This window comes from Ranitomeya imitator, chromosome 1, assembly GCF_032444005.1.
Source record: "Ranitomeya imitator isolate aRanImi1 chromosome 1, aRanImi1.pri, whole genome shotgun sequence".
NCBI classification, from domain to species: domain Eukaryota; kingdom Metazoa; phylum Chordata; class Amphibia; order Anura; family Dendrobatidae; genus Ranitomeya; species Ranitomeya imitator.
In genome coordinates, this window is record NC_091282.1 from 860547256 (window position 1) to 860571698 (window position 24443).

Here is a 24443-nt window from a genome sequence, read left to right on the forward strand (position 1 = left end):
GTAATATCTGTATGCTCTTTTGCTTCCTCCCCTGCCCAGGAGATGTAGTATGATCAGACCATGTCCCTGTACGGTCAGACACAGTCATTACACAGTACACAGCAGGGACAGATTTATATGATTATCTCAGCACAGGAACATTTTTTTAACACATCCAATTGTGGAAATTATTATTACAAGATATATTGATTAAAATTAACTATGTTCATGGGATATCTCCTTTAAAGCTATCATTTTTATTCGCCTGTGCACCCCTTAAGCATTATGCCGAAACCAGCTTTTCAAAATAACGATTTAGAAAAGTCATATCCCAGTGTTAAAGAGGTTTTATGGTTTCAGAAAATCCCTGGCTCTAGACTGTGCTTTAGGCCGGGGTCACACTTGCGAGTGCAATGCGAGAAACTCGCTCTAGTCTCTCGCATCAATACCCGGCACTGCCGCCGGCACTCAGGACCGGAGTGTGCGGCTGCATGTATTTCTATGCAGCCAAATGCTCAGATCCCGAGTGTCGGCAGAAGTGCTGGGTATTGATGCGAGAGACTAGTGCGAGTTTCTCGCATTGCACTCGCAAGTGTGACCCCGGCCTTACTCACACTTCCTGCACCACGTGCTGTCTCCACCATTGCTATAGGTGTCTGTTAGCATTTGCACTGCTGACATCATGTAGACAGTGCTACAGCCAATTACTGAGATCAGTGGCTCTCAGTAATTGGTTATTGGTTATTGGTTATCCGCTGCATGACCAGCTCTATCCTCACCTACTGTATTCTTACCCATCCCTTGTAGATTGTGAGCCTTCGCGGGCAGGGTCCTCACTCCTCCTGTACCAGTTATGACTTGTATTGTTTAAGATTATTGTACTTGCTTTTATTATGTATACCCCTCCTTACATGTAAAGCGCCATGGAATAAATGGCGCTATAACAATAAATAATAATAATAATCGGTTGCAGTGCTGTCTATGTGACATAGCGCTGCAGATAATAACAAGACTACAGAAGCAGTGGTGAAGACTGAGCGCTGGACCTGGAAAGACTGCGTGAAGGATAGTTTTTTGCGTTTTATTTTTTTTTTAAAAACTGTAGCTGGCGAGTGCAAGGTTGAATTACTTTTTAAACCAGAAAACCTTTTTAACCCCTTCCCGACCCATGACGCCACGTAGGCGTCATGAAAGTCGGTGCCATTCCGACCCATGACGCCTATGCGGCGTCATGGAAAGATCGCGTCCCTGCAGATCGGGTGAAAGGGTTAACTCCCATTTCACCCGATCTGCAGGGACAGGGGGAGTGGTAGTTTAGCCCAGGGGGGGTGGCTTCACCCCCTCGTGGCTACGATCGCTCTGATTGGCTGTTGAAAGTGAAACTGCCAATCAGAGCGATTTGTAATATTTCACCCATTATAACGGGTGAAATATTACAATCCAGCCATGGCCGATGCTGAAATATCATCGGCCATGGCTGGAAATACTAGTGTGCCCCCACCCCACCCCTCCGATCGCCCCCCCACCCCCCCGATCTGGCCGGTACACTGCTCCGGCTCCCCTCCGCCCTGTGCTCCGCTCCCCCCCGTGCTCGTGTCCGCTCCCCCCGTGCTCCAATCACCCCCCCGTGCTCCAATCACCCCCCCTGCACTCCGATCCACCCCCCCGTGCTCCATTCCAGCCCCTCCGTGCTCCGTTCCACGCCCCCCGCGCTCCGTTCCACCCCTCCCGCGCTCCGATTCCCCCCCCGTGCTCCGATCCCCCCCCCCCGTGGTCCCCCCCACCCTATCATACTTACCGATCCAGCCGTGGTCCCGTCCGTCTTCTCCCGGGCGCCGCCATCTTCCAAAATGGCGGGCGCATGCGCAGTGCGCCCGCCGAATCTGCCGGCTGGCAGATTCGTTCCAAAGTGCATTTTGATCACTGAGATATAATCTATCTCAGTGATCAAAATAAAAAAAATAATAAATGACCCCCCCCCTTTGTCACCCCCATAGGTAGGGACAATAAAAAAATAAAGAATTTTTTTTTTTTCCACTAATGTTAGAATAGGGTTAGGGTTAGGGGTAGGGTTAGGGTTAGGGGTAGGGTTAGGGTTAAGGTTAGGGCTAGGGGTAGGGGTAGGGTTAGGGGTAGGGTTAGGGTTAGGGGTAGGGTTAGGGGTAGGGCTAGGGGTAGGGTTAGGGTTAGGGTTAGGGGTAGGGTTAGGGCTAGGGTTAGGGCTAGGGTTAGGGTTAGGAATGTGCACACGTATTCTGGTCCTCTGCGGATTTTTCCGCTGCGGATTTGATAAATCCGCAGTGCTAAACCGCTGCGGATTTATGGCGGATTTACCGCGTTTTTTTCTGCGCATTTCACTGCGGTTTTACAATTGCAATTTTCTATTGGAGCAGTTGTAAAACCGCTGCGGAATCCGCACAAAGAAGTGACATGCTGCGGAATGTAAACCGCTGCGTTTCCGTGCAGTTTTTCCGCAGCATGTGCACAGCGATTTTTGTTTCCCATAGGTTTACATTGAACTGTACACTCATGGGAAACTGCTGCGGATCCGCAGCGTTTTCCGCAGCGTGTGCACATACCTTTAGAATTAGGCCATGTGCACACGGTGCGGATTTGGCTGCGGATTCGCAGCAGTGTTCCATCAGGTTTACAGTACCATGTAAACCTATGAAAAACCAAATCCGCTGTGCCCATGGTGCGGAAAATACCGCGCGGAAACGCTGCGTTGTATTTTCCGCAGCATGTCAATTCTTTGTGCGGATTCCGCAGCGTTTTACACCTGTTCCTCAATAGGAATCCGCAGGTGAAATCCGCACAAAAAACACTGGAAATCCGCGGAAAATCCGCAGGTAAAACACAGTGCCTTTTACCCGCAGATTTTTCAAAAATGGTGCGGAAATATCTCACACGAATCCGCAACGTGGGCACATAGCCTTAGGGTTAGGGTTGGAATTAGGGTTGTGGTTAGGGTTAGGGGTGTGTTGGGGTTAGTGTTGTGGTTAGGGGTGTGTTGGGGTTAGGGTTGTGATTAGGATTATGGCTACAGTTGGGATTAGGGTTAGGGGTGTGTTGGGGTTAGTGTTGGAGTTAGAATTGAGGGGTTTCCACTGTTTAGGCACATCAGGGGTCTCCAAACGCAACATGGCGCCACCATTGATTCCAGCCAATCTCGTATTCAAAAAGTCAAATGGTGCTCCCTCACTTCCGAGCCCTGACGTGTGCCCAAACAGTGGTTTACCCCCACATATGGGGTACCAGCATACTCAGGACAAACTGCGCAACAATTACTGGGGTCCAATTTCTCCTGTTACCCTTGTGAATCTAAAAAAATGCTTGCTAAAACATAATTTTTGAGGAAAGAAAAATGATTTTTTATTTTCACGGCTCTGCGTTGTAAACGTCTGTGAAGCACTTGGGGGTTCAAAGTGCTCACCACATATCTAGATAAGTTCCTTGGGGGGTCTAGTTTCTAAAATGGGGTCACTTGTGGGGGGTTTCTACTGTTTAGGCACACCAGGGGCTCTGCAAACGCAACGTGACACCCGCAGACCATTCCATCAAAGTCTGCATTTCAAAAGTCACTACTTCCCTTCTGAGCCCCGACGTGTGCCCAAACAGTGGTTTACCCCCACATATGGGGTATCAGCGTACTCAGGAGAAACTGGACAACAACTTTTGGGGTCCAATTTCTCCTGTAACCCTTGGGAAAATAAAAAATTCTGGGCTAAATAATTATTTTTGAGGAAAGAAAACGTATTTATTATTTTCACGGCTCTGCATTATAAACTTCTATGAAGCACTTGGGGGTTCAAAGTGCTCACCACACATCTAGATAAGTTCCTTTCAGGGTCTAGTTTCCAAAATGGGGTCACTTGTGGGGGGTTTCTACTGTTTAGGCACATCAGGGGCTCTGCAAACGCAACGTGACGCCCGCAGAGCATTCCATCAAAGTCTGCATTTCAAAACGTCACTACTTCAATTCCAAGCCCCGGCATGTGCCCAAACAGTAGTTTACCCCCACATATGGGGTATCACCGTACTCAGGAGAAACTGGAAAACAAATATTGGGGTCAAATTTCTCCTGTTACCCTTGGGAAAATTAAAAAATTCTGGGCTAAATAATTATTTTTGAGGAAAGAAAACGTATTTATTATTTTCACGGCTCTGCATTATAAACTTCTATGAAGCACTTGGGGGTTCAAAGTGCTCACCACACATCTAGATAAGTTCCTTTGGGGGTCTAGTTTCCAAAATGGGGTCACTTGTGGGGGGTTTCTACTGTTAAGCCACATCAGGGGCTCTGCAAATGCAACGTGACGCCCACAGAGCATTCCATCAAAGTCTGCATTTCAAAACGTCACTACTTCACTTCCGAGCCCCGGCATGTGCCCAAACAGTGATTTACCCCCACATATGGGGTATCAGCGTACTCAGGAGAAACTGGACAACAACTTTTGGGGTCAAATTTCTCCTGTTACCCTTGGGAAAATAAAAAATTGCAGGCTAAAAGATCATTTTTGAGAAAATAATTTATTTTCATGGCTCTGCGTTATAAACTTCTGTGAAGCACTTGGGGGTTCAAAGTCCTCACCACACATCTAGATTAGTTCCTTTGGGGGTCTAGTTTCTAAAATGGTGTCATTTCTGGGGGATCTCCAATGTTTAGGCACACAGGGGCTCTCCAAACGTGACATGGTGTCCGCTAATGATTGGAGCTAATTTTCCATTTAAAAAGCCAAATGGCGTGCCATCCCTTCCGAGCCCTGCCGTGCGCCCAAACAGTGGTTTACCCCCACATATGGGGTATCAGCGTACTCAGGACAAACTGGACAACAATATTTGGGGTCCAATTTCTCCTATTATCCTTGGCAAAATAGGAAATTCCAGGCTAAAAAATCATTTTTGAGGAAAGAAAAATTATTTTTTATTTTCATGGCTCTGCGTTATAAACTTCTGTGAAGCACCTGGGGGTTTAAAGTGCTCAATATGCATCTAGATAAGTTCCTTGGGGGGTCTAGTTTCCAAAATGGGGTCACTTGTGGGGGAGCTCCAATGTTTAGGCACACAGGGGCTCTCCAAACGCGACATGGTGTCCGCTAACAATTGGAGCAAATTTTCCATTCAAAAAGTCAAATGGCGCGCCTTCTCTTCCGAGCCCTGCCGAGTGCCCAAACTGTGGTTTACCCCCACATATGAGGTATCGGCGTACTCGGGAGAAATTGCCCAACAAATTTTATGATCCATTTTATCCTACTGCCCATGTGAAAATGAAAAAATTGAGGCGAAAAGAATTTTTTTGTGAAAAAAAATTACTTTTTCATTTTTACAGATCAATTTGTGAAGCACCTGAGGGTTTAAAGTGCTCACTAGGCATCTAAATTAGTTCCTTGGGGGGTCTAGTTTCCAAAATGGGGTCACTTGTGGGGGAGCGCCAATGTTTAGGCACACAGGAGCTATCCAAACGCGACATGGTGTCCGCTAACGATGGAAATAATTTTTCATTCAAAAAGTCAAATGGCGCTCCTTCCCTTCCGAGCCTTACCATGTGCCCAAACAGTGGTTTACCTCCACATGTGAGGTATTGGTGTACTCAGGAGAAATTGCCCAACACATTTTAGGATCCATTTTATCCTGTTGCCCATGTGAAAATGAAAAAATTGAGGCTAAAAGAATTTTTTTGCGAAAAAAAAGTACTTTTTCATTTTTACGGATCAATTTGTGAAGCACCTGGGGGTTCAAAGTGCTCACTATGCATCTAGATAAGTTCCTTGGGGCGTCTAGTTTCCAAAATGGGGTCACTTGTGGGGGAGCTCCAATTTTTAGGCACACGGGGGCTCTCCAAACGTGACATGGTGTCCGCTAAAGAGTGGAGCCAATTTTTGATTCAAAAAGTCAAATGGCGCTCCTTCCCTTCCAAGCCCTGCCGTGCGCCAAAACAGTGGTTTACCCCCACATATGAGGTATCAGCGTACTCAGGACAAATTGGACAACAACTTTCGTGGTTCAGTTTCTCCTTTTACCATTGGGAAAATAAAAAAATTGTTGCTAAAAGATAATTTTTGTGACTAAAAAGTTAAATGTTCATTTTTTCCTTCCATGTTGCTTCTGCTTCTGTGAAGCACCTGAAGGGTTAATAAACTTCTTGAATGTGGTTTTGAGTACCTTGAGGGGTGCAGTTTTTAGAATGGTGTCACTTTTGGGTATTTTCAGCCATATAGACCCCTCAAACTGACTTCAAATGTGAGGTGGTCCCTAAAAAAAATGGTTTTGTAAATTTCGTTGTAAAAATGACAAATCGCTGGTCGAATTTTAACCCTTATAACTTCCTAACAAAAAAAAATTTTGTTTCCAAAATTGTGCTGATGTAAAGTAAACATGTGGGAAATGTTATTTATTAACTATTTTGTGTCACATATCTCTCTGGTTTAACAGAATAAAAATTCAAAATGTGAAAATTGCGAAATTTTCAAAATTTTCACCAAATTTCCGTGTTTATCACAAATAAATGCAGAATTTATTGACCTAAATTTACCACTAACATGAAGCCCAATATGTCACGAAAAAACAATCTCAGAACCGCTAGGATCCGTTGAAGCGTTCCTGAGTTATTACCTCATAAAGGGACACTGGTCAGAATTGCAAAAAACAGCAAGGTCTTTAAGGTCAAAATAGGCTGGGTCTTGAAGGGGTTAATAAGCAATTTAGGAAAAAAAACATTTTAACTGATCCCTGTAAAGGTGCCTTGAATTCAGTATATATCATACTGTATAAAATAAAAAAATACAGGGTTCTCTATGTTTCTTTTTAGGTCAAGCTGTTGGTTGTAGCTGGATAAGCATTCACAGCAAGGATATCATTCACAGCAAAGATTTTTATAGGCAAACTACAAAATCAATCATAGATCATAAATATTATGCGTAGCAAATGTCTATAGGTCAGATATTTACATGAGCAGCATTTAACATGAACAATGTGATCAGGATAATTACAGTCACAGTAAATATTCTGCATATTTTCTTAGTATACAAGGCATATTACAGTGTATGCAAGGCAAAGTATACTGTATATATTAAAACGGTACCTGCTGCAGGCTTTATAGACAGGTATATTGTGATAAGCTGACAGATTTTTTTTACTAGAATACATTTTTTAATCTCCAAGCTTTCTGCAGAATTACTTACAGTATCTGCAGTGTTCAAGTTACTCTTGCCATCTTGTGGCTATTTGTAGTTATAACTCTAATGTACTTAAAACTATTGGAAATCCTTAGATGCTTCAGCGGGTATTAGATATTTAGTTCTATGATTGACCACCTTAAGTAACCAGCAAAAAAACATTAGATTATGAGTGGCAAACAATCAAATTACATAAAATGTGTAATGAAACTATGATCTGGATTACATTAACCCCTTCATGACCCAGCCTATTTTGACCTTAAAGACCTTGCCGTTTTTTGCAATTCTGACCAGTGTCCCTTTATGAGGTAATAACTCAGGAACGCTTCAATGGATCCTAGCGGTTCTGAGATTGTTTTTTCGTGACATATTGGGCTTCATGTTAGTGGTAAATTTAGGTCAATAAATTCTGTGTTTATTTGTGATAAAAATGGAAATTTGGCGAAAATTTTGAAAATTTCGCAATTTTCACATTTTGAATTTTTATTCTGTTAAACCAGAGAGTTATGTGACACAAAATAGTTAATAAATAACATTTCCCACATGTCTACTTTACATCAGCACAATTTTGGAAACAAAATTTTTTTTTGCTAGGAAGTTATAAGGGTTAAAATTTGACCAGCGATTTCTCATTTTTACAACAAAATTTACAAAACCATTTTTTTTAGGGACCACCTCACATTTGAAGTCAGTTTGAGGGGTCTATATGGCTGAAAATACCCAAAAAGTGACACCATTCTAAAAACTGCACCCCCCAAGATGCACAAAACCACATTCCAGAAGCTTATTAACCCTTCAGGTGCTTCACAGCAGCAGAAGCAACATGGAAGGAAAAAATGAACATTTAACTTTTTAGTCACAAAAATGATCTTTCAGCAACAATTTTTTTCTTTTCCCAATGGTAAAAGGAGAAACTGAACTACGAAAGTTGTTGTCCAATTTGTCCTGAGTACGCTGATACCTCATATGTGGGGGTAAACTACTGTTTGGGCGCACGGCAGGGCTTGGAAGGGAAGGAGCACCATTTGACTTTTTGAATGAAAAATTGGCTGCACTCTTTAGCGGACACCATGTCACATTTGGAGAGCCCCCGTGTGCCTAAAAATTGGAGCTCCCCCACAAGTGACCCCATTTTGGAAACTAGACGCCCTGTTATGGCTGGCAATCAGGCAACACAGCGTGCAGTAATCAGCGCACATACAGAGATCTGGCAATAACCCAAAACAATAGGACGAGCTCTGAGACGTGGAATCTCTGTAGACTGCAGTACCTGATCTATCCTCACACAACTGGAAGCAGCAGTGGATTGCGCCTATCCACTACCTATGCAACTCGGCACTGCCTGAGGAGCTGACTAGCCTGAAGATAGAAATACAAGCCTGACTTACCTCAGAGAAATACCCCAAAGGAATAGGCAGCCCCCCACATATAATGACTGTTAGCAAGATGAAAAGACAAACGTAGGAATGAAATAGATTCAGCAAAGTGAGGCCCGATATTCTAGACAGAGCGAGGATAGCAAAGAGAACTATGCAGTCTACAAAAAACCCTAAAACGAAAACCACGCAAAGGGGCAAAAAGACCCACCGTGCCGAACTAACAGCACGGCGGTGCACCCCTTTGCTTCTCAGAGCTTCCAGCAAAAGATAATAACAAGCTGGACAGAAAAAACAGAAAACAAACTAGAAGCACTTATCTAGCAGAGCAGCAGGCCCAAGGAAAGATGCAGTAGCTCAGATCCAACACTGGAACATTGACAAGGAGCAAGGAAGACAGACTCAGGTGGAGCTAAATAGCAAGGCAGCCAACGAGCTCACCAAAACACCTGAGGGAGGAAGCCCAGAGACTGCAATACCACTTGTGACCACAGAAGTGAACTCAGCCACAGAATTCACAACAGTACCCCCCCCTTGAGGAGGGGTCACCGAACCCTCACCAGAACCCCCAGGCCGACCAGGATGAGCCACATGAAAGGCACGAACAAGATCTGGGGCATGGACATCAGAGGCAAAAACCCAGGAATTATCTTCCTGAGCATAACCCTTCCATTTGACCAGATACTGGAGTTTCCGTCTAGAGACACGAGAATCCAAAATCTTCTCCACAATATACTCCAATTCCCCCTCCACCAAAACAGGGGCAGGAGGCTCCACAGATGGAACCATAGGTGCCACGTATCTCCTCAACAACGACCTATGGAATACATTATGTATGGAAAAGGAGTCTGGGAGGGTCAGACGAAAAGACACCGGATTGAGAATCTCAGAAATCCTATACGGACCAATAAAACGAGGTTTAAATTTAGGAGAGGAAACCTTCATAGGTATATGACGAGAAGATAACCAAACCAGATCCCCAACACGAAGTCGGGGTCCCACACGGCGTCTGCGATTAGCGAAAAGCTGAGCCTTCTCCTGGGACAAGGTCAAATTGTCCACTACCTGAGTCCAGATCTGCTGCAACCTGTCCACCACATTATCCACACCAGGACAGTCCGAAGACTCAACCTGTCCTGAAGAGAAACGAGGATGGAACCCAGAATTGCAGAAAAATGGAGAGACCAAGGTAGCCGAGCTGGCCCGATTATTAAGGGCGAACTCAGCCAACGGCAAAAATGACACCCAATCATCCTGGTCAGCGGAAACAAAACATCTCAGATATGTTTCCAAGGTCTGATTGGTTCGTTCGGTCTGGCCATTAGTCTGAGGATGGAAGGCCGAGGAAAAAGATAGGTCAATGCCCATCCTACCACAAAAGGCTCGCCAGAACCTCGAGACAAACTGGGAACCTCTGTCAGAAACAATATTCTCAGGAATGCCATGTAAACGAACCACATGCTGGAAGAACAAAGGCACCAAATCAGAGGAGGAAGGCAATTTAACCAAGGGCACCAGATGGACCATTTTAGAAAAGCGATCACAGACCACCCAAATGACAGACATCTTTTGAGAAACGGGAAGGTCAGAAATGAAATCCATCGAAATATGTGTCCAAGGCCTCTTCGGGACCGGCAAGGGCAAAAGCAACCCACTGGCACGTGAACAGCAGGGCTTAGCCCTAGCACAAATTCCACAGGACTGCACAAAAGCACGCACATCCCGTGACAGAGATGGCCACCAGAAGGATCTAGCAACCAACTCCCTGGTACCAAAGATTCCTGGATGACCGGCCAGCACCGAACAATGAAGTTCAGAGATAACTTTACTAGTCCACCTATCAGGGACGAACAGTTTCTCGGCCGGACAACGATCAGGTTTATTAGCCTGAAATTTCTGCAACACTCTCCGCAAATCAGGGGAGATGGCAGACACAATGACTCCTTCCTTGAGGATACTCGCCGGCTCAGATAACCCCGGAGAGTCGGGCACAAAACTCCTAGACAGAGCATCCGCCTTCACATTTTTAGAGCCCGGAAGGTATGAAATCACAAAATCAAAACGAGCAAAAAACAACGACCAACGGGCCTGTCTAGGATTCAAGCGCTTGGCAGACTCAAGATAAGTAAGGTTCTTATGATCAGTCAAAACCACCACGCGATGCTTAGCACCCTCAAGCCAATGACGCCACTCCTCGAATGCCCACTTCATGGCCAGCAACTCTCGGTTGCCCACATCATAATTACGCTCAGCAGCAGAAAATTTCCTGGAAAAGAAAGCACATGGTTTGAACACTGAGCAACCAGAACCTCTCTGTGACAAAACCGCCCCTGCACCAATCTCAGAAGCATCAACCTCGACCTGGAACGGAAGAGAAACATCAGGTTGACACAACACAGGGGCACAGCAAAAACGACGCTTCAACTCCTGAAAAGCTTCCACGGCAGCAGAAGACCAATTAACCAAATCAGCACCCTTCTTGGTCAAATCGGTCAATGGTCTGGCAATGCTAGAAAAATTACAGATGAAGCGACGATAAAAATTAGCAAAGCCCAGGAATTTCTGCAAACTTTTTAGAGATGTCGGCTGAGTCCAATCCTGGATGGCCTGAACCTTAACCGGATCCATCTCGATAGTAGAAGGGGAAAAGATGAACCCCAAAAATGAAACTTTCTGCACACCGAAGAGACACTTTGATCCCTTCACGAACAAGGAATTAGCACGCAGTACCTGGAAAACCATTCTGACTTGCTTCACATGAGACTCCCAATCATCTGAGAAGATCAAAATGTCATCCAAGTAAACAATCAAGAATTTATCCAGATACTCACGGAAAATGTCATGCATAAAAGACTGAAAAACAGATGGAGCATTGGCAAGTCCGAACGGCATCACCAGATACTCAAAATGACCCTCGGGCGTATTAAATGCCGTTTTCCATTCATCTCCCTGCCTGATTCTCACCAGATTATACGCACCACGAAGATCAATCTTAGTAAACCAACTAGCCCCCTTAATCCGAGCAAACAAGTCAGAAATCAATGGCAAGGGATACTGAAACTTAACAGTGATCTTATTAAGAAGGCGGTAATCAATACACGGTCTTAGCGAACCATCCTTCTTGGCTACAAAAAAGAACCCTGCTCCCAATGGTGACGACGATGGGCGAATATGTCCCTTCTCCAGGGACTCCTTCACATAACTGCGCATAGCGGTGTGTTCAGGTACGGACAAATTAAATAAACGACCCTTAGGGAATTTACTACCAGGAATCAAATTGATAGCACAATCACAATTCCTATGCGGAGGAAGGGCATCAGACTTGGACTCTTCAAATACATCCTGAAAGTCCGACAAGAACTCTGGGATGTCAGAAGGAATGGATGACGAAATAGACAAAAATGGAACATCACCATGTACTCCCTGACAACCCCAGCTGGTTACCGACATAGAGTTCCAATCCAATACTGGATTATGGGTTTGTAGCCATGGCAACCCCAACACGACCACATCATGCAAATTATGCAGTACCAAAAAGCGAATAACTTCCTGATGTGCAGGAGCCATGCACATGGTCAGCTGGGCCCAGTACTGAGGCTTATTCTTGGCCAGAGGTGTAGCATCAATTCCTCTCAACGGAATAGGACACCGCAAAGGCTCCAAGAAAAATCCACAACGTTTAGCATAATCCAAATCCATCAGATTCAGGGCAGCGCCTGAATCCACAAACGCCATGACAGAATATGATGACAAAGAGCACATTAAGGTAATGGACAAAAGGAATTTGGACTGTACAGTACCAATAACGGCAGAGCTATCGAACCGCCTAGTGCGTTTAGGACAATTAGAAATAGCATGAGTAGAATCACCACAATAGAAACACAGTCTGTTCAGACGTCTGTGTTCGTGCCGTTCTACTTTAGTCATAGTCCTGTCGCACTGCATAGGCTCAGGTTTACTCTCAGACAATACCGCCAGATGGTGCACAGATTTACGCTCGCGCAAGCGACGACCGATCTGAATGGCCAAGGACATAGACTCATTCAAACCAGCAGGCATAGGAAATCCCACCATTACATCCTTAAGAGCTTCAGAGAGACCCTTTCTGAACAAAGCCGCTAGTGCAGATTCATTCCACAGAGTGAGTACTGACCATTTTCTAAATTTCTGACAATATACTTCTACATCATCCTGACCCTGGCATAAAGCCAGCAGATTTTTCTCAGCTTGATCCACTGAATTAGGCTCATCGTAAAGCAATCCCAGCGCCTGGAAAAATGCATCAACATTACTCAATGCAGAATCTCCTGGTGCAAGAGAAAACGCCCAGTCCTGTGGGTCGCCGCGCAAAAAAGAAATAATAATCAAAACCTGTTGAATAGGATTACCAGAAGAATGAGGTTTCAAGGCCAAAAATAGCTTACAATTATTTCTGAAGCTCAGGAACTTAGTTCTGTCACCAAAAAACAAATCAGGAATCGGAATTCTTGGTTCTAGCATCGATTTCTGATCAATAGTATCTTGAATCTTTTGTACATTTACAACGAGATTATCCATTGAGGAGCACAGAGCCTGAATATCCATGTCCACAGCTGTGTCCTGAAGCACTCTAATGTCTAGGGGAAAAAAAAGACTGAAGACAGAGCTAAGAAAAAAAAATGATGTCAGGATTTCTTTTTTCCCTCTATTGGAAATCATTGAATGGCTCCTTGTACTGTTATGGCTGGCAATCAGGCAACACAGCGTGCAGTAATCAGCGCACATACAGAGATCTGGCAATAACCCAAAACAATAGGACGAGCTCTGAGACGTGGAATCTCTGTAGACTGCAGTACCTGATCTATCCTCACACAACTGGAAGCAGCAGTGGATTGCGCCTATCCACTACCTATGCAACTCGGCACTGCCTGAGGAGCTGACTAGCCTGAAGATAGAAATACAAGCCTGACTTACCTCAGAGAAATACCCCAAAGGAATAGGCAGCCCCCCACATATAATGACTGTTAGCAAGATGAAAAGACAAACGTAGGAATTAAATAGATTCAGCAAAGTGAGGCCCGATATTCTAGACAGAGCGAGGATAGCAAAGAGAACTATGCAGTCTACAAAAAACCCTAAAACGAAAACCACGCAAAGGGGCAAAAAGACCCACCGTGCCGAACTAACAGCACGGCGGTGCACCCCTTTGCTTCTCAGAGCTTCCAGCAAAAGATAATAACAAGCTGGACAGAAAAAACAGAAAACAAACTAGAAGCACTTATCTAGCAGAGCAGCAGGCCCAAGGAAAGATGCAGTAGCTCAGATCCAACACTGGAACATTGACAAGGAGCAAGGAAGACAGACTCAGGTGGAGCTAAATAGCAAGGCAGCCAACGAGCTCACCAAAACACCTGAGGGAGGAAGCCCAGAGACTGCAATACCACTTGTGACCACAGAAGTGAACTCAGCCACAGAATTCACAACAACGCCCCAAGGAACTTATCTAGATGCATAGTGAGCACTTTAAACCCCCAGTGTGCTTCACAAATTGATCCATAAAAATGAAAAAGTACTTTTTTTCACAAAAAAATTCTTTTAGCCTCAATTTTTTCATTTTCACATAGGCAACAGGATAAAATGGATCCTAAATTTGTTGGGCAATTTCTCCCGAGTACGCCGATACCTCATATGTGGGGGTAAACCACTGTTTGGGCACACGGCAGGGCTCGGAAGGGAAGGCGCGCCTTTTGACTTTTTGAATGGAAAATTAGCTCCAATTGTTAGCGGACACCATGTCGCGTTTGGAGAGCCCCTGTGTGCCTAAACATTGGAGCTCCCCCACAAGTGACCCCATTTTGGAAACTAGACCCCCAAGGAACTTATCTAGATGCATACTGAGCACTTTAAACCCCCAGGTGCTTCACAGAAGTTTATAACGCAGAGCCATGAAAATAAAAAATAATTTTTCTTTCCTCAAAAATGATTTTTTAGTCTGGAATTTCCTATTTTGCCAATGGTAATAGGAGAAATTGGACCACAAATGTTGTTGTCCAGTTTGTCCTGAGTACGCAGATACCCCATATGTGGGGGTAAACCACTGTTTGGGTGCACGGAAGGGCTCAGAAGGGAAGGCAAGCCATTTGGCTTTTTAAATTTAAAATTAGCTCCAATCATTAGCGGACACCATGTCGCGTTTGGAGAGCCCCTGTGTGCCTAAACATTGGAGATCCCCAACAAATGACCCCATTTTGGAAACTAGACCCCCAAAGGAACTAATCTAGATGTGTGGTGAGCACTTTGAACCCTCAAGTGCTTCACAGAAGTTTATAACGCAGAGCCATGAAAATAAAATAAAAAATTTATTTTCTCAAAAATGATTTTTTAGCCCCCAATTTTTCTATTTTCCCAAAGGTAACAGGAGAAATTTGACCCGAAAAGTTGTTGTACAGTTTCTCCTGAGTACGATGATACCCCATATGTGGGGGTAAACCACTGTTTGGGCACATGCTGGGGCTCGGAAGTGAAGTAGTGACGCTTTGAAATGCAGACTTTGATGGAATGCTCTGCGGGCGTCACGTTGCGTTTGCAGAGCCCCTGATGTGGCTAAACAGTAGAAACCCCCCACAAGTGACCCCATTTTGGAAACTAGACCCCGAAAGGAACTTATCTAGATGTGAGGTGAGCACTTTGAACCCCCAAGTGCTTCACAGAAGTTTATAACACAGAGCAGTGAAAATAATAAATACGTTTTCTTTCCTCAAAAATAATTTTTTAGCCCAGAATTTTTTAATTTTCCCAAGGGTAACAGGAGAAATTTGACCCCAATATTTGTTGTCCAGTTTCTCCTGAGTACGGTGATACCCCATATGTGGGGGTAAACTACTGTTTGGGCACATGCCGGAGCTCGGAAGTGAAGTAGTGACATTTTGAAATGCAGACTTTGATGGAATGCTCTACGGGCGTCACGTTGCATTTGCAGAGCCCCTGATGTGGCTAAACAGTAGAAACCCCCCACAAGTGACCCCATTTTGAAAACTAGACCCCGAAATCAACTTACCTAGATATGTGGTGAGCACTTTCAACCCCCAAGTGCTTCACAGAAGTTTATAACGCAGAGCCGTGAAAATAATAAATACGTTTTCTTTCCTCAAAAATAATTTTTTAGCCCAGAATTTTTTATTTTCCCAAGGGTTACAGGAGAAATTGGACACCAAAAGTTGTTGTCCAGTTTCTCCTGAGTACGCTGATACCCCATGTGTGGGGGTAAACCACTGTTTGGGCACACGTCGGGGCTCAGAAGGGAAGTAGTGATTTTTGAAATGCAGACTTTGATGGAATGGTCTGTGGATGTCACGTTGCGTTTGCAGAGCCCCTGGTGTGCCTAAACAGTAGAAACCCCCCACAAGTGACCCCATTTTGTAAACTAGACCCCCCAAGGAACTTATCTAGATATGTGGTGAGCATTTTGAACCCCCAAGTGCTTCACAGACGTTTACAACGCAGAGCAGTGAAAATAGAAAATAATTTTTCTTTCCTCAAAAATGTTTTAGCAAGCAATTTTTTATTTTCTCAAGGGTAACAGGAGAAATTGGACCCCAGTAATTGTTGCGCAGTTTGTCCTGAGTACGCTGGTACCCCATATGTGGGGGTAAACCACTGTTTGGGCACACGTCGGGGCTCGGAAGGGAGGGAGCACCATTTGACTTTTTGAATACAAGATTGGCTGGAATCAATGGTGGTGCCATGTTTCGTTTGGAGACCCCCTGATGTGCCTAAACAGTGGAAACCCCTCAATTGTACCTCCAACACTAACCCCAACACACCCCTAACCCTAATCCCAACTGTAGCCATAACCCTAATCACAACCCTAACCCCAACACACCCCTAACCACAACCCTAACCACAACACACCCCTAACCCTAACCACAACCCTAATTCCAACCCTAACTCTAAGGCTATGTGCCCACGTTGCGGATTCGTGTGAGATTTTTCAGCACCATTTTTGAAAAATCTGCGGGTAAAAGGCACTGCGTTTTACCTGCGGATTTACCGCGGATTGCCAGTGTTTTTTGTGCGGATTTCACCTGCGGATTCCTATTGAGGAACAGGTGTAAAACGCTGCGGAATCCGCACAAAGAATTGACATGCTGCAGAAAATACAACGCAGCGTTTCCGCGTCGTATTTTCCGCACCATGGGCACAGCGGATTTGGTTTTCCATATGTTTACATGGTACTGTAAACCTGATGGAACACTGCTGAGAATCCGCAGCCAAATCCGCACCGTGTGCACACAGCCTAATTCAAAAGGTATGTGCACACGATGCGGAAAATGCTGCGGATCCGCAGCAGTTTCCCATGAGTTTACAATTCAATGTAAACCTATGGGAAACAAAAATCGCTGTACAGAAAAACTGCACGGAAACGCAGCGGTTTACATTCCGCAGCATGTCACTTCTTTCTGCGGATTCCGCAGCGGTTTTACAACTGCTCCAATAGAAAATCGCAGTTGTAAAACCGCAGTGAAATGCGCAGAAAAACCGCGGTAAATCCGCGATAAATCCACAGCGGTTTAGCACTGCGGATTTATCAAATCCGCTGCGGAAAAATCCTCAGAGGACCAGAATACGTGTGCACATCCCTAACCCTAACCCTAACCCCAACGTTAGTGGGAAAAAAAAAATTCTTTATTTTATTATTGTCCCTACCTATGGGGGTGACAAAGGGGGGGGGTCATTTACTGTTTTTTTATTTTGATCACTGTGATAGGTTTTATCACAGTGATCAAAATTCACTCTGGAACGAATCTGCCGGCAGGAAGATGGCGGCACCCAGGAAAGAAGACGGACAGACCCCGGGAGGCTCGGTAAGTATAAGGGGGGGAGATCAGGGCACGGGGGGGCGTCGGAGCACGGGGGGGTGGATCGGAGCATGGGGGGGTGGATCGTAACACGGGGGTGGATCGGAGCACAGGGGTGGATCGGAGCACGGGGGGTGGATCGGAGTGCGGGGGGGTGGATCGGTGTGCAGGGGGGTTGGATCGGAATGCAGGGGGGTTGGATTGGAGCACGGGGGGTGGGATTGGAGCACGGGGGAGCGGACAGGAGGACAGGAGGACAGGGGAGCGGAGCACAGGACGGAGGGGAGCGGACCACAGATCGGGGGCTGGGGGGGCGATCGGCCATGGCTGGATTGTAATATTTCACCAGTTTTTTAGGTGAAATATTACAAATCGCTCTGATTGGCAGTTTCACTTTCAACAGCCAATCAGAGCGATCGTAGCCACGGGGGGGTGAAGCCACCCCCCCTGGGCTAAAGTACAACTCCTCCTGTCCCTGCAGGCCAGGTGAAATTGGAGTTAACCCTTTCACCCGGCCTGCAGGAGCCCAATCCGGCCATGACGCATATGCTGCATCACAGGTCGGATTGGCACGGGTTTTCATGACGCATATGGTGCGTCAAAGGTCGGGAAGGGGTTAAAGGCAATTTATTCATCTCTGTCACCTTGAACATACGTGAGCATTATATGGCACTGGGTATTGTGGCAGTGGAGAGCCTGATGAGCTGACAAAAAGCAAAGAGATTTTGCCTCCTATCTGAGTAACACCAAAGGTCATCTTTCACCCTGCACTGTAAAAATACTCTAGAAACAAGGACCGCTGTAAAATCTGGAACATTACAGGTACTGAGATTATTATAATCCAGGGGTCATTTACTTGAAAATTCTTCTAGATCCTTGCATTGATGGATGCAAGATTAGTTTATGAGATATGAAGAATGGGGCTAACAATCTTAAGCTTTGACATTTGTTAAAAGGAACCTGTCACGTGCTTTAGAGCAGCTGAACTTAAGTGGCCACATGACAATTTGTGAGCGCGCACGTTATGCACGCTTGTCTTCCCGCTCACCATGCTGACGCTCAGCGCTCCCGAGCATGCGCACATAGGATATGAAGCTGGGACGTACACAAATTCAGTGCACATATCCAGAAAGCTGAGCGTCATTGCGCAAGCGCGACATCTCCTTGGAGATTGTGGTGACGTAGGTTGCAGTGATAGGAAGGAATGCTAATACGATGGACATGGAGAATTTCAAAACACATTTGATTGACCGTGACTGAAAATTAGAGCTGCCCACTCCTCTGACAGAAGGTATGTGGGGCAATCATCAACATATAAAAAGTGATTTTTTCACTAATTACTGGGATGTTTTGCTTGAGACAAACATGTTAGTGATGCAATGTGCATCACTAACATGACACTGGCGGCAGTTTAATAGCAATAGAGGACGTAACAGGTTCCCTTTAAAGGTGTTATTCGGGACTTTTGTATTTTTTTTCTTATGGGCCTAAGTACTTACAGGCAGCTAGTTGCTAACTTCCAATTCAAATGAGCCATGATTTGGCACATTAAGAGCTAGGTCACCTATTGGTTAGGGACCATCCATATTAAAGATATACTTTGACGTGGTTGGATCGCTGTTGCGCTCTTTGATCAAAAAACGCCAGTTAAGTACCTTACATTTTAAAAGTTTACAGCAATATTGGAATTCATGTACAGTGGGGGAAATAGGTATTTGATTTTGCAAGTATTCCCACCTACAAAGAATGGAGAGGTCTGTCATTTTTATCGTAGGTACACTTGTGAGAGACAGAATCTTTAAAAAATCCGGAAAATCATATTGCATGACTTTTACATAATTAATTTTCATTTTATTACATGAAATAAGTATTTGATACAATAGAAAAACCAAACTTAATATTTGAAGAAACCTTTGTTTGCAATTACAGAGTTCAGACGTTTCCTGTAGTTCTTGACCAAGTTTGCACACACTACAGCAGGAATTTTAGCACACTCCTCCATACAGATCAGTTCCCTCCAAAGATTTTCTATTGGGTTTAGGTCTGGAGACAGGCTAGGCCACTCCAGGACCTTGACATGCTTCTTACAAAGCCACTCCTTAGCTGTCTTGGCTGTGTGTTTTGTGTAATTCTCATGCTGGAAGACCCAGCCACGACATGCTTTTACTGAGGGAAGGAGGTTGTTGGCCAAAATTTTGCAATACATGACCCCATCCATCCTCCCTTCAATACAGTGCAGTCGTCCTGTCACCTTTACAGAAAATCATCCCCAAAGTATTATGCTTCCCCAACCATGCTTCATGGTTGGAATGGTGTTCTTTGGGTTGGACTCATCTTCCTTCTTCCTCCAAACAAGTGGACTTGATACCAGAAGTTATTTTTTGGTCTCATGTGACCACATGACCTTCTCCCATGCCTCCTCTGGATCATCCAGATGGTCATTGGCGAACTTAAAATGGGTCTGGACATGTGCTGGCGTGAGCAGATGATCTTGCATACCCTGCATGATTTTAATACATGACAGTGTAGTATGTTACTAATGGTAATGTTTGAGACTGTGGTCCCAGCTGTCTTCAGGTCATTGACCAGGTCCTACCATGTAGTTCCGGGCTGATTCATGACCTTTCTCAGAATCATCTTTACCCCACAAGGCGAGATCTTGCATGGAGCCCCAGACCAAGGAAGATTGACAGTCATCTTGTGTTTCTTCCATTTTCTAATAATTGTGCCAACAGTTGTTGTCTTTTCACCAAGCTGCTTGCCCGTTGTCCTGTAGCCCATCCTAGCCTTGTGCAGATCTACGGTTATGTCCCTGGTGTCCTTACACAGCTCTTTGGTCTTGGTCATGGTGGAGAGGTTGAAGTGTGATTGATTAATTGTGTGGACAGGTGTCCCTTAAACAGGTAATGAGTTCAAACAGATGCAATTAATACAGATGGGTGCAGAGTAGGAGGGCTTCTTAAAAGAAAACTAACAGGTCTATGAGAGCCAGAATTCTTGCTGGTTGGTAGGTGATCAAATAGTTATCAAATACGTATTTCATGCAATAAAATTCCATTTAATTATCTAAAAATCATAAAATGTGATTTTCTTGTTTCTATTTTTAGAATCTGTTTCTCACGATTGAATCGCAGTGTGCTAATTAGAATCATAGAATGTTAGAGTTGGAAGGGGCCTCCAGGGTCATCCAATCCCCTGCTCAATGCAGGATTCACTAAACCATTTCAGACAGATGTCTGCCCAGCCTTTGTTTAAAGACTGCCATTGAAGGAGAACTCACCACCTCTCGTGGCAGCCTGTTCCACTCATTGATCACCCTCACTGTCAAAAAGGTTTTTCTAATATCTAATGTGTATCTTCTCCCTTTCAGTTTCATTCCATTGCTTCTCATGTTTCCATGTGCAATTGAGAATAATTATGATCCTTCTACACTGTTGCATCCCTTCAGATACTTGTAGACAACTATTCTCAACTATTAAGTGTCCTCTTATCCTTCTTTTTTGCAACCTAAACATTCCCAAATCCTTTAACCGTTCCTCATAGGACAAAGCTTGCAGTCTGCTCACCATCCTGGTAGCTCTTCTCTGAACTTTGAATCAGTTTTTCAATGTCTTTTTTTTACCAAAACTGGACACAGTGTTACAGATGAGGCCTGATGAGACAAGGCTCTATGCTATGAGACTTTATGCCTCTCTTAATTTATCCCAGAACTGTGATTGCCTTTTTTTGCTGCTACATCACACTGTTGACTCATGTGCAGTCTGTGATCTGTTAGTATATCAAAGTATTTTTCACACGTGCTGTTGCTTAGGTCTATTCCTTCCATTCTGTAGATGTCATTTTAGTTTTTCTTGCCCAGATGTAGAATCTTGCATTTCTCCATGTTAAATGCCATTCTTTTAGCCGCTGTCCATTGTTCAATCTTATGTACATCCTTCTGAATCCTTTCTCTCACTTCTCTAGTGTGCAAATAAAGACATTGTTTATGTTGGACTATTCTGTGGTCCCTGCCTATCTGTTACACTGCACCAACCACGCTGCACTACAAATCGCATACTAGGACACTTTTTCAATAAGGATAGTATGAGATATTTTATCAAATGCTTTGCTGAAGTCGAGATATACTATATCTACCGTATTTCCCTGATCCCATCGTAGAGGGAAATTAGATTAGTATGGCATGACTTGTTTGTTGTAAACCCATGCTGGCTCTGGTTAATTACTGTATTATTTCCTGGTATATAAGTAAGGCTCAGTAGCCTGTAATTTCCAGGCTCCATCTTCTTTCCTTTTTTGAAGATAGCGACATTTGCTCTTCCAGAGCAGAGTGGAAAAGAAGAAGCTGCTCTGTCAACGTGACATCACTATAAGCCAAAAAATCACCGGCAGGATTGGTACATGACAGCTCTGAGCCAGCAGGGATCAGCACTGGGCAGAATAGACAGGTAGATGCTAAGTTCTAAGTCCCATAAGAAAAAAATACCAAGGCTCTGATAACACCTTTAAACTTGTATTGAGCAGATTTCTGGACAAAAATCAATTTTCAGAAATATGACAATTGGGCAACACACCATATTTATTTAACCAATGAAAATGTAGAATAAATAAAAGTGGGGCTACAGAATTGCACCTTCTAAACATTTTTTGTCATGTTTTTGACTTCGGTATATAGATTCTGTATTTTGCGGATTATAAGACGCACGCCAAATTTTGGAGTGGAAAATAGGAAAAACAAATTTAAATAAAATGGTGGTGCACCTTATAATGTTTTAACGGTAATTTATCTGGGGGGCAGCGGAGGAGTAAGGTCACAGGAGCCATGGTCACTGCTTCAGGAAGTCGGCGGCGGCAGGGATGGGGAGATGCTGTGAGGCATGTCCTTTCAGAAGGGTCGCTGCTTTGGAGGTTGGCGGCAGAAGGAAGAGTGGGGTGATGCTGCTGGTCCAGTCCTTTCAAAAGCTATCAGAATCGGATACCGGAGGTTCCCTCTCCCGTACTTATCCCTGCAGTGGGGTTCAGGAAAATGCCCGCTGAACGTGGCACATGCACAGATTTAGATCTTAGACAAGATCTCGTCACCTGAGATCTCAATCTGCGCATGTGCCACCTCTGCAGCATCTCCCCCCTCCTTCTACTGACCTCCTGAATCAGTGACCCTGGCTGCTGTGACCGTGCTCCACCACCGCCCCCCCGCCCCCCAGTAAAATACCTTCAAATTATAAGACGAACCCTCTTTTTCCTCCCAAATATGGGGGGGAAAGTACATCTTATAATCCGAAAAATACAGTTAGTGCTGTAAAACACCAAATCCAACCTGGTCCATGGTGCACAAGGAGGGGTACCCGTGCAGTGCTTAAAAGATGACAGCAAGAAATTGTCTGTACTGCATAATAAAATAATACCATTTAAACTATGTAAAATAAACAGCTATTAATAATCATAAATAAGGGCTTACCAAGTTCTTGCTTTCTTTTTTTCTACTGTTTTCCTCTTTTTCTTTCAATATGTAATTCCTAAAAATATAGATTTTTTTCAAATTGCAATCTGGGTGATTATGCAAGGTTATTGTGATGCTATTCACTACTCACAGAAAAGCTGTGAGGCAGGCTAGTCAATATGTCAGGGGTAAGATATTAGAGCTTAACTTAAACTAAGGGGAAAGACAGATGCGTAGTCAGGTCACAGTCCGAGGTCATAATTTCAGGAAGGTAGCAGATCAAGACAAAGTGACTAGGCAAATGGATGGTCAAAAACAAATCCAAGATCAGTCAACAAAGATCAGAATATAAGAACTCAGAGAACATAGCAAACACAAGCCACTTTAATTAGGCTACAACTGGCAGCAATAAGATACAGAGATACAGATAGCCAGATAAATAGCCAGGCAATAAACCAGGATGGGAAACACCTGGAGGAAACCCACCATGCCCTGGCTCTGATTGGACGGCTGGACTGTCACTCACAAAACTGTCAGCTCAGAACACCCCAGCCCAGATTGGACTAAACTGTCACTAATTGCAAAGACACAATGAGTTGAGCAATAGTGACAGTATCCCCTTTTCTAAGGGGGGGTGCACTGGATCCCCCTGGTTTCCCAGGAAACCTAAGATGGAAGACCCTGACCAGACGATCGACTAATGAGCCGGAACCCAGGATCTCCTCTTTGGTCTGTATCCTCTTGAATGAAAGAAATATTGAAGGGAATTTCTTTTCCTGCACTTCCCAAATATATTAACACGGTTTAATAAGAAGGAGGAGTGCTTCTATTCAGCGCCAGAGAAGCAGAACTCAGATGCTGTGGTCTACTGGCTCCTCTCTGACGCGGTAATCCCGTGCTATTACAACTGGCAACAATAAGACACAGATGGACAGATAAATAACCAGGTAATAACCTAGGACAAGAGACACCTGGAGGATACCCAGCATGCACTGACTCTGATTGGATGGCTGGACTGTCATTCACAACACTGGCATCTCAGCATGCCTCAGCTCCAGAATGGACAGCTGAGCTGTCAATCACATTACTGACAACTCAGCATGCCCCTGCCCCAGATTGGAAAGCTGAACTGTCACTCACTGCATCATAGACACAATGATTGGAGGAATTGTGACAACTGTATATAATATCGAACAGTGTCACATAGTAATGTATGGGTATTGCCCACTATAGGTCAGTTAGGTTAATAACTAAATTTCAAAATCAAAGAAAAGTCTGCAATTGCATTTTTTTTATCAAGCCTACAGCGCAAACAGCGAGAATGAGGCTGACTTTGTCATAGCGTTTCAAGTGTGCTGTTGGACCACCCAGAGTTAACTCATCAACTCATTATTCCTTGATAAGGGGGCATGGTGGAGTCAGATGCACCTGATTTGTGAAGAGGCTCTGCATGACTCTGGAGTGTCTGATTATGGTGTGCATTACATCAGGAATCTAAAGATATCTGGCATAAGGAACACCACTGCTGATCATGCATTAGACGAGTTGTGTTACCATGTGTCATTATGCAGCCACTGTGTCCCCATTCTGCCAGAGCTCCATCCATTTTGGCAGAGCTGTGCCAAAAATGTTTTGACTT

General features: G+C 44.4%; 1 protein-coding gene across 1 annotated transcript in view; it reads right to left on the reverse strand.

Annotated features, from left to right (window-relative positions):
• Nucleotides 1-24443, reverse strand: part of LOC138651724 (myosin heavy chain, clone 203-like) — a 240910-nt gene that overhangs the window by 77839 nt on the left and 138628 nt on the right. The window contains exon 10 of the mRNA XM_069742150.1: nt 22823-22880. Coding sequence (XP_069598251.1) covers nt 22823-22880 — 58 coding nt within the window. The remainder of the gene's footprint in view (nt 1-22822; nt 22881-24443) is intronic.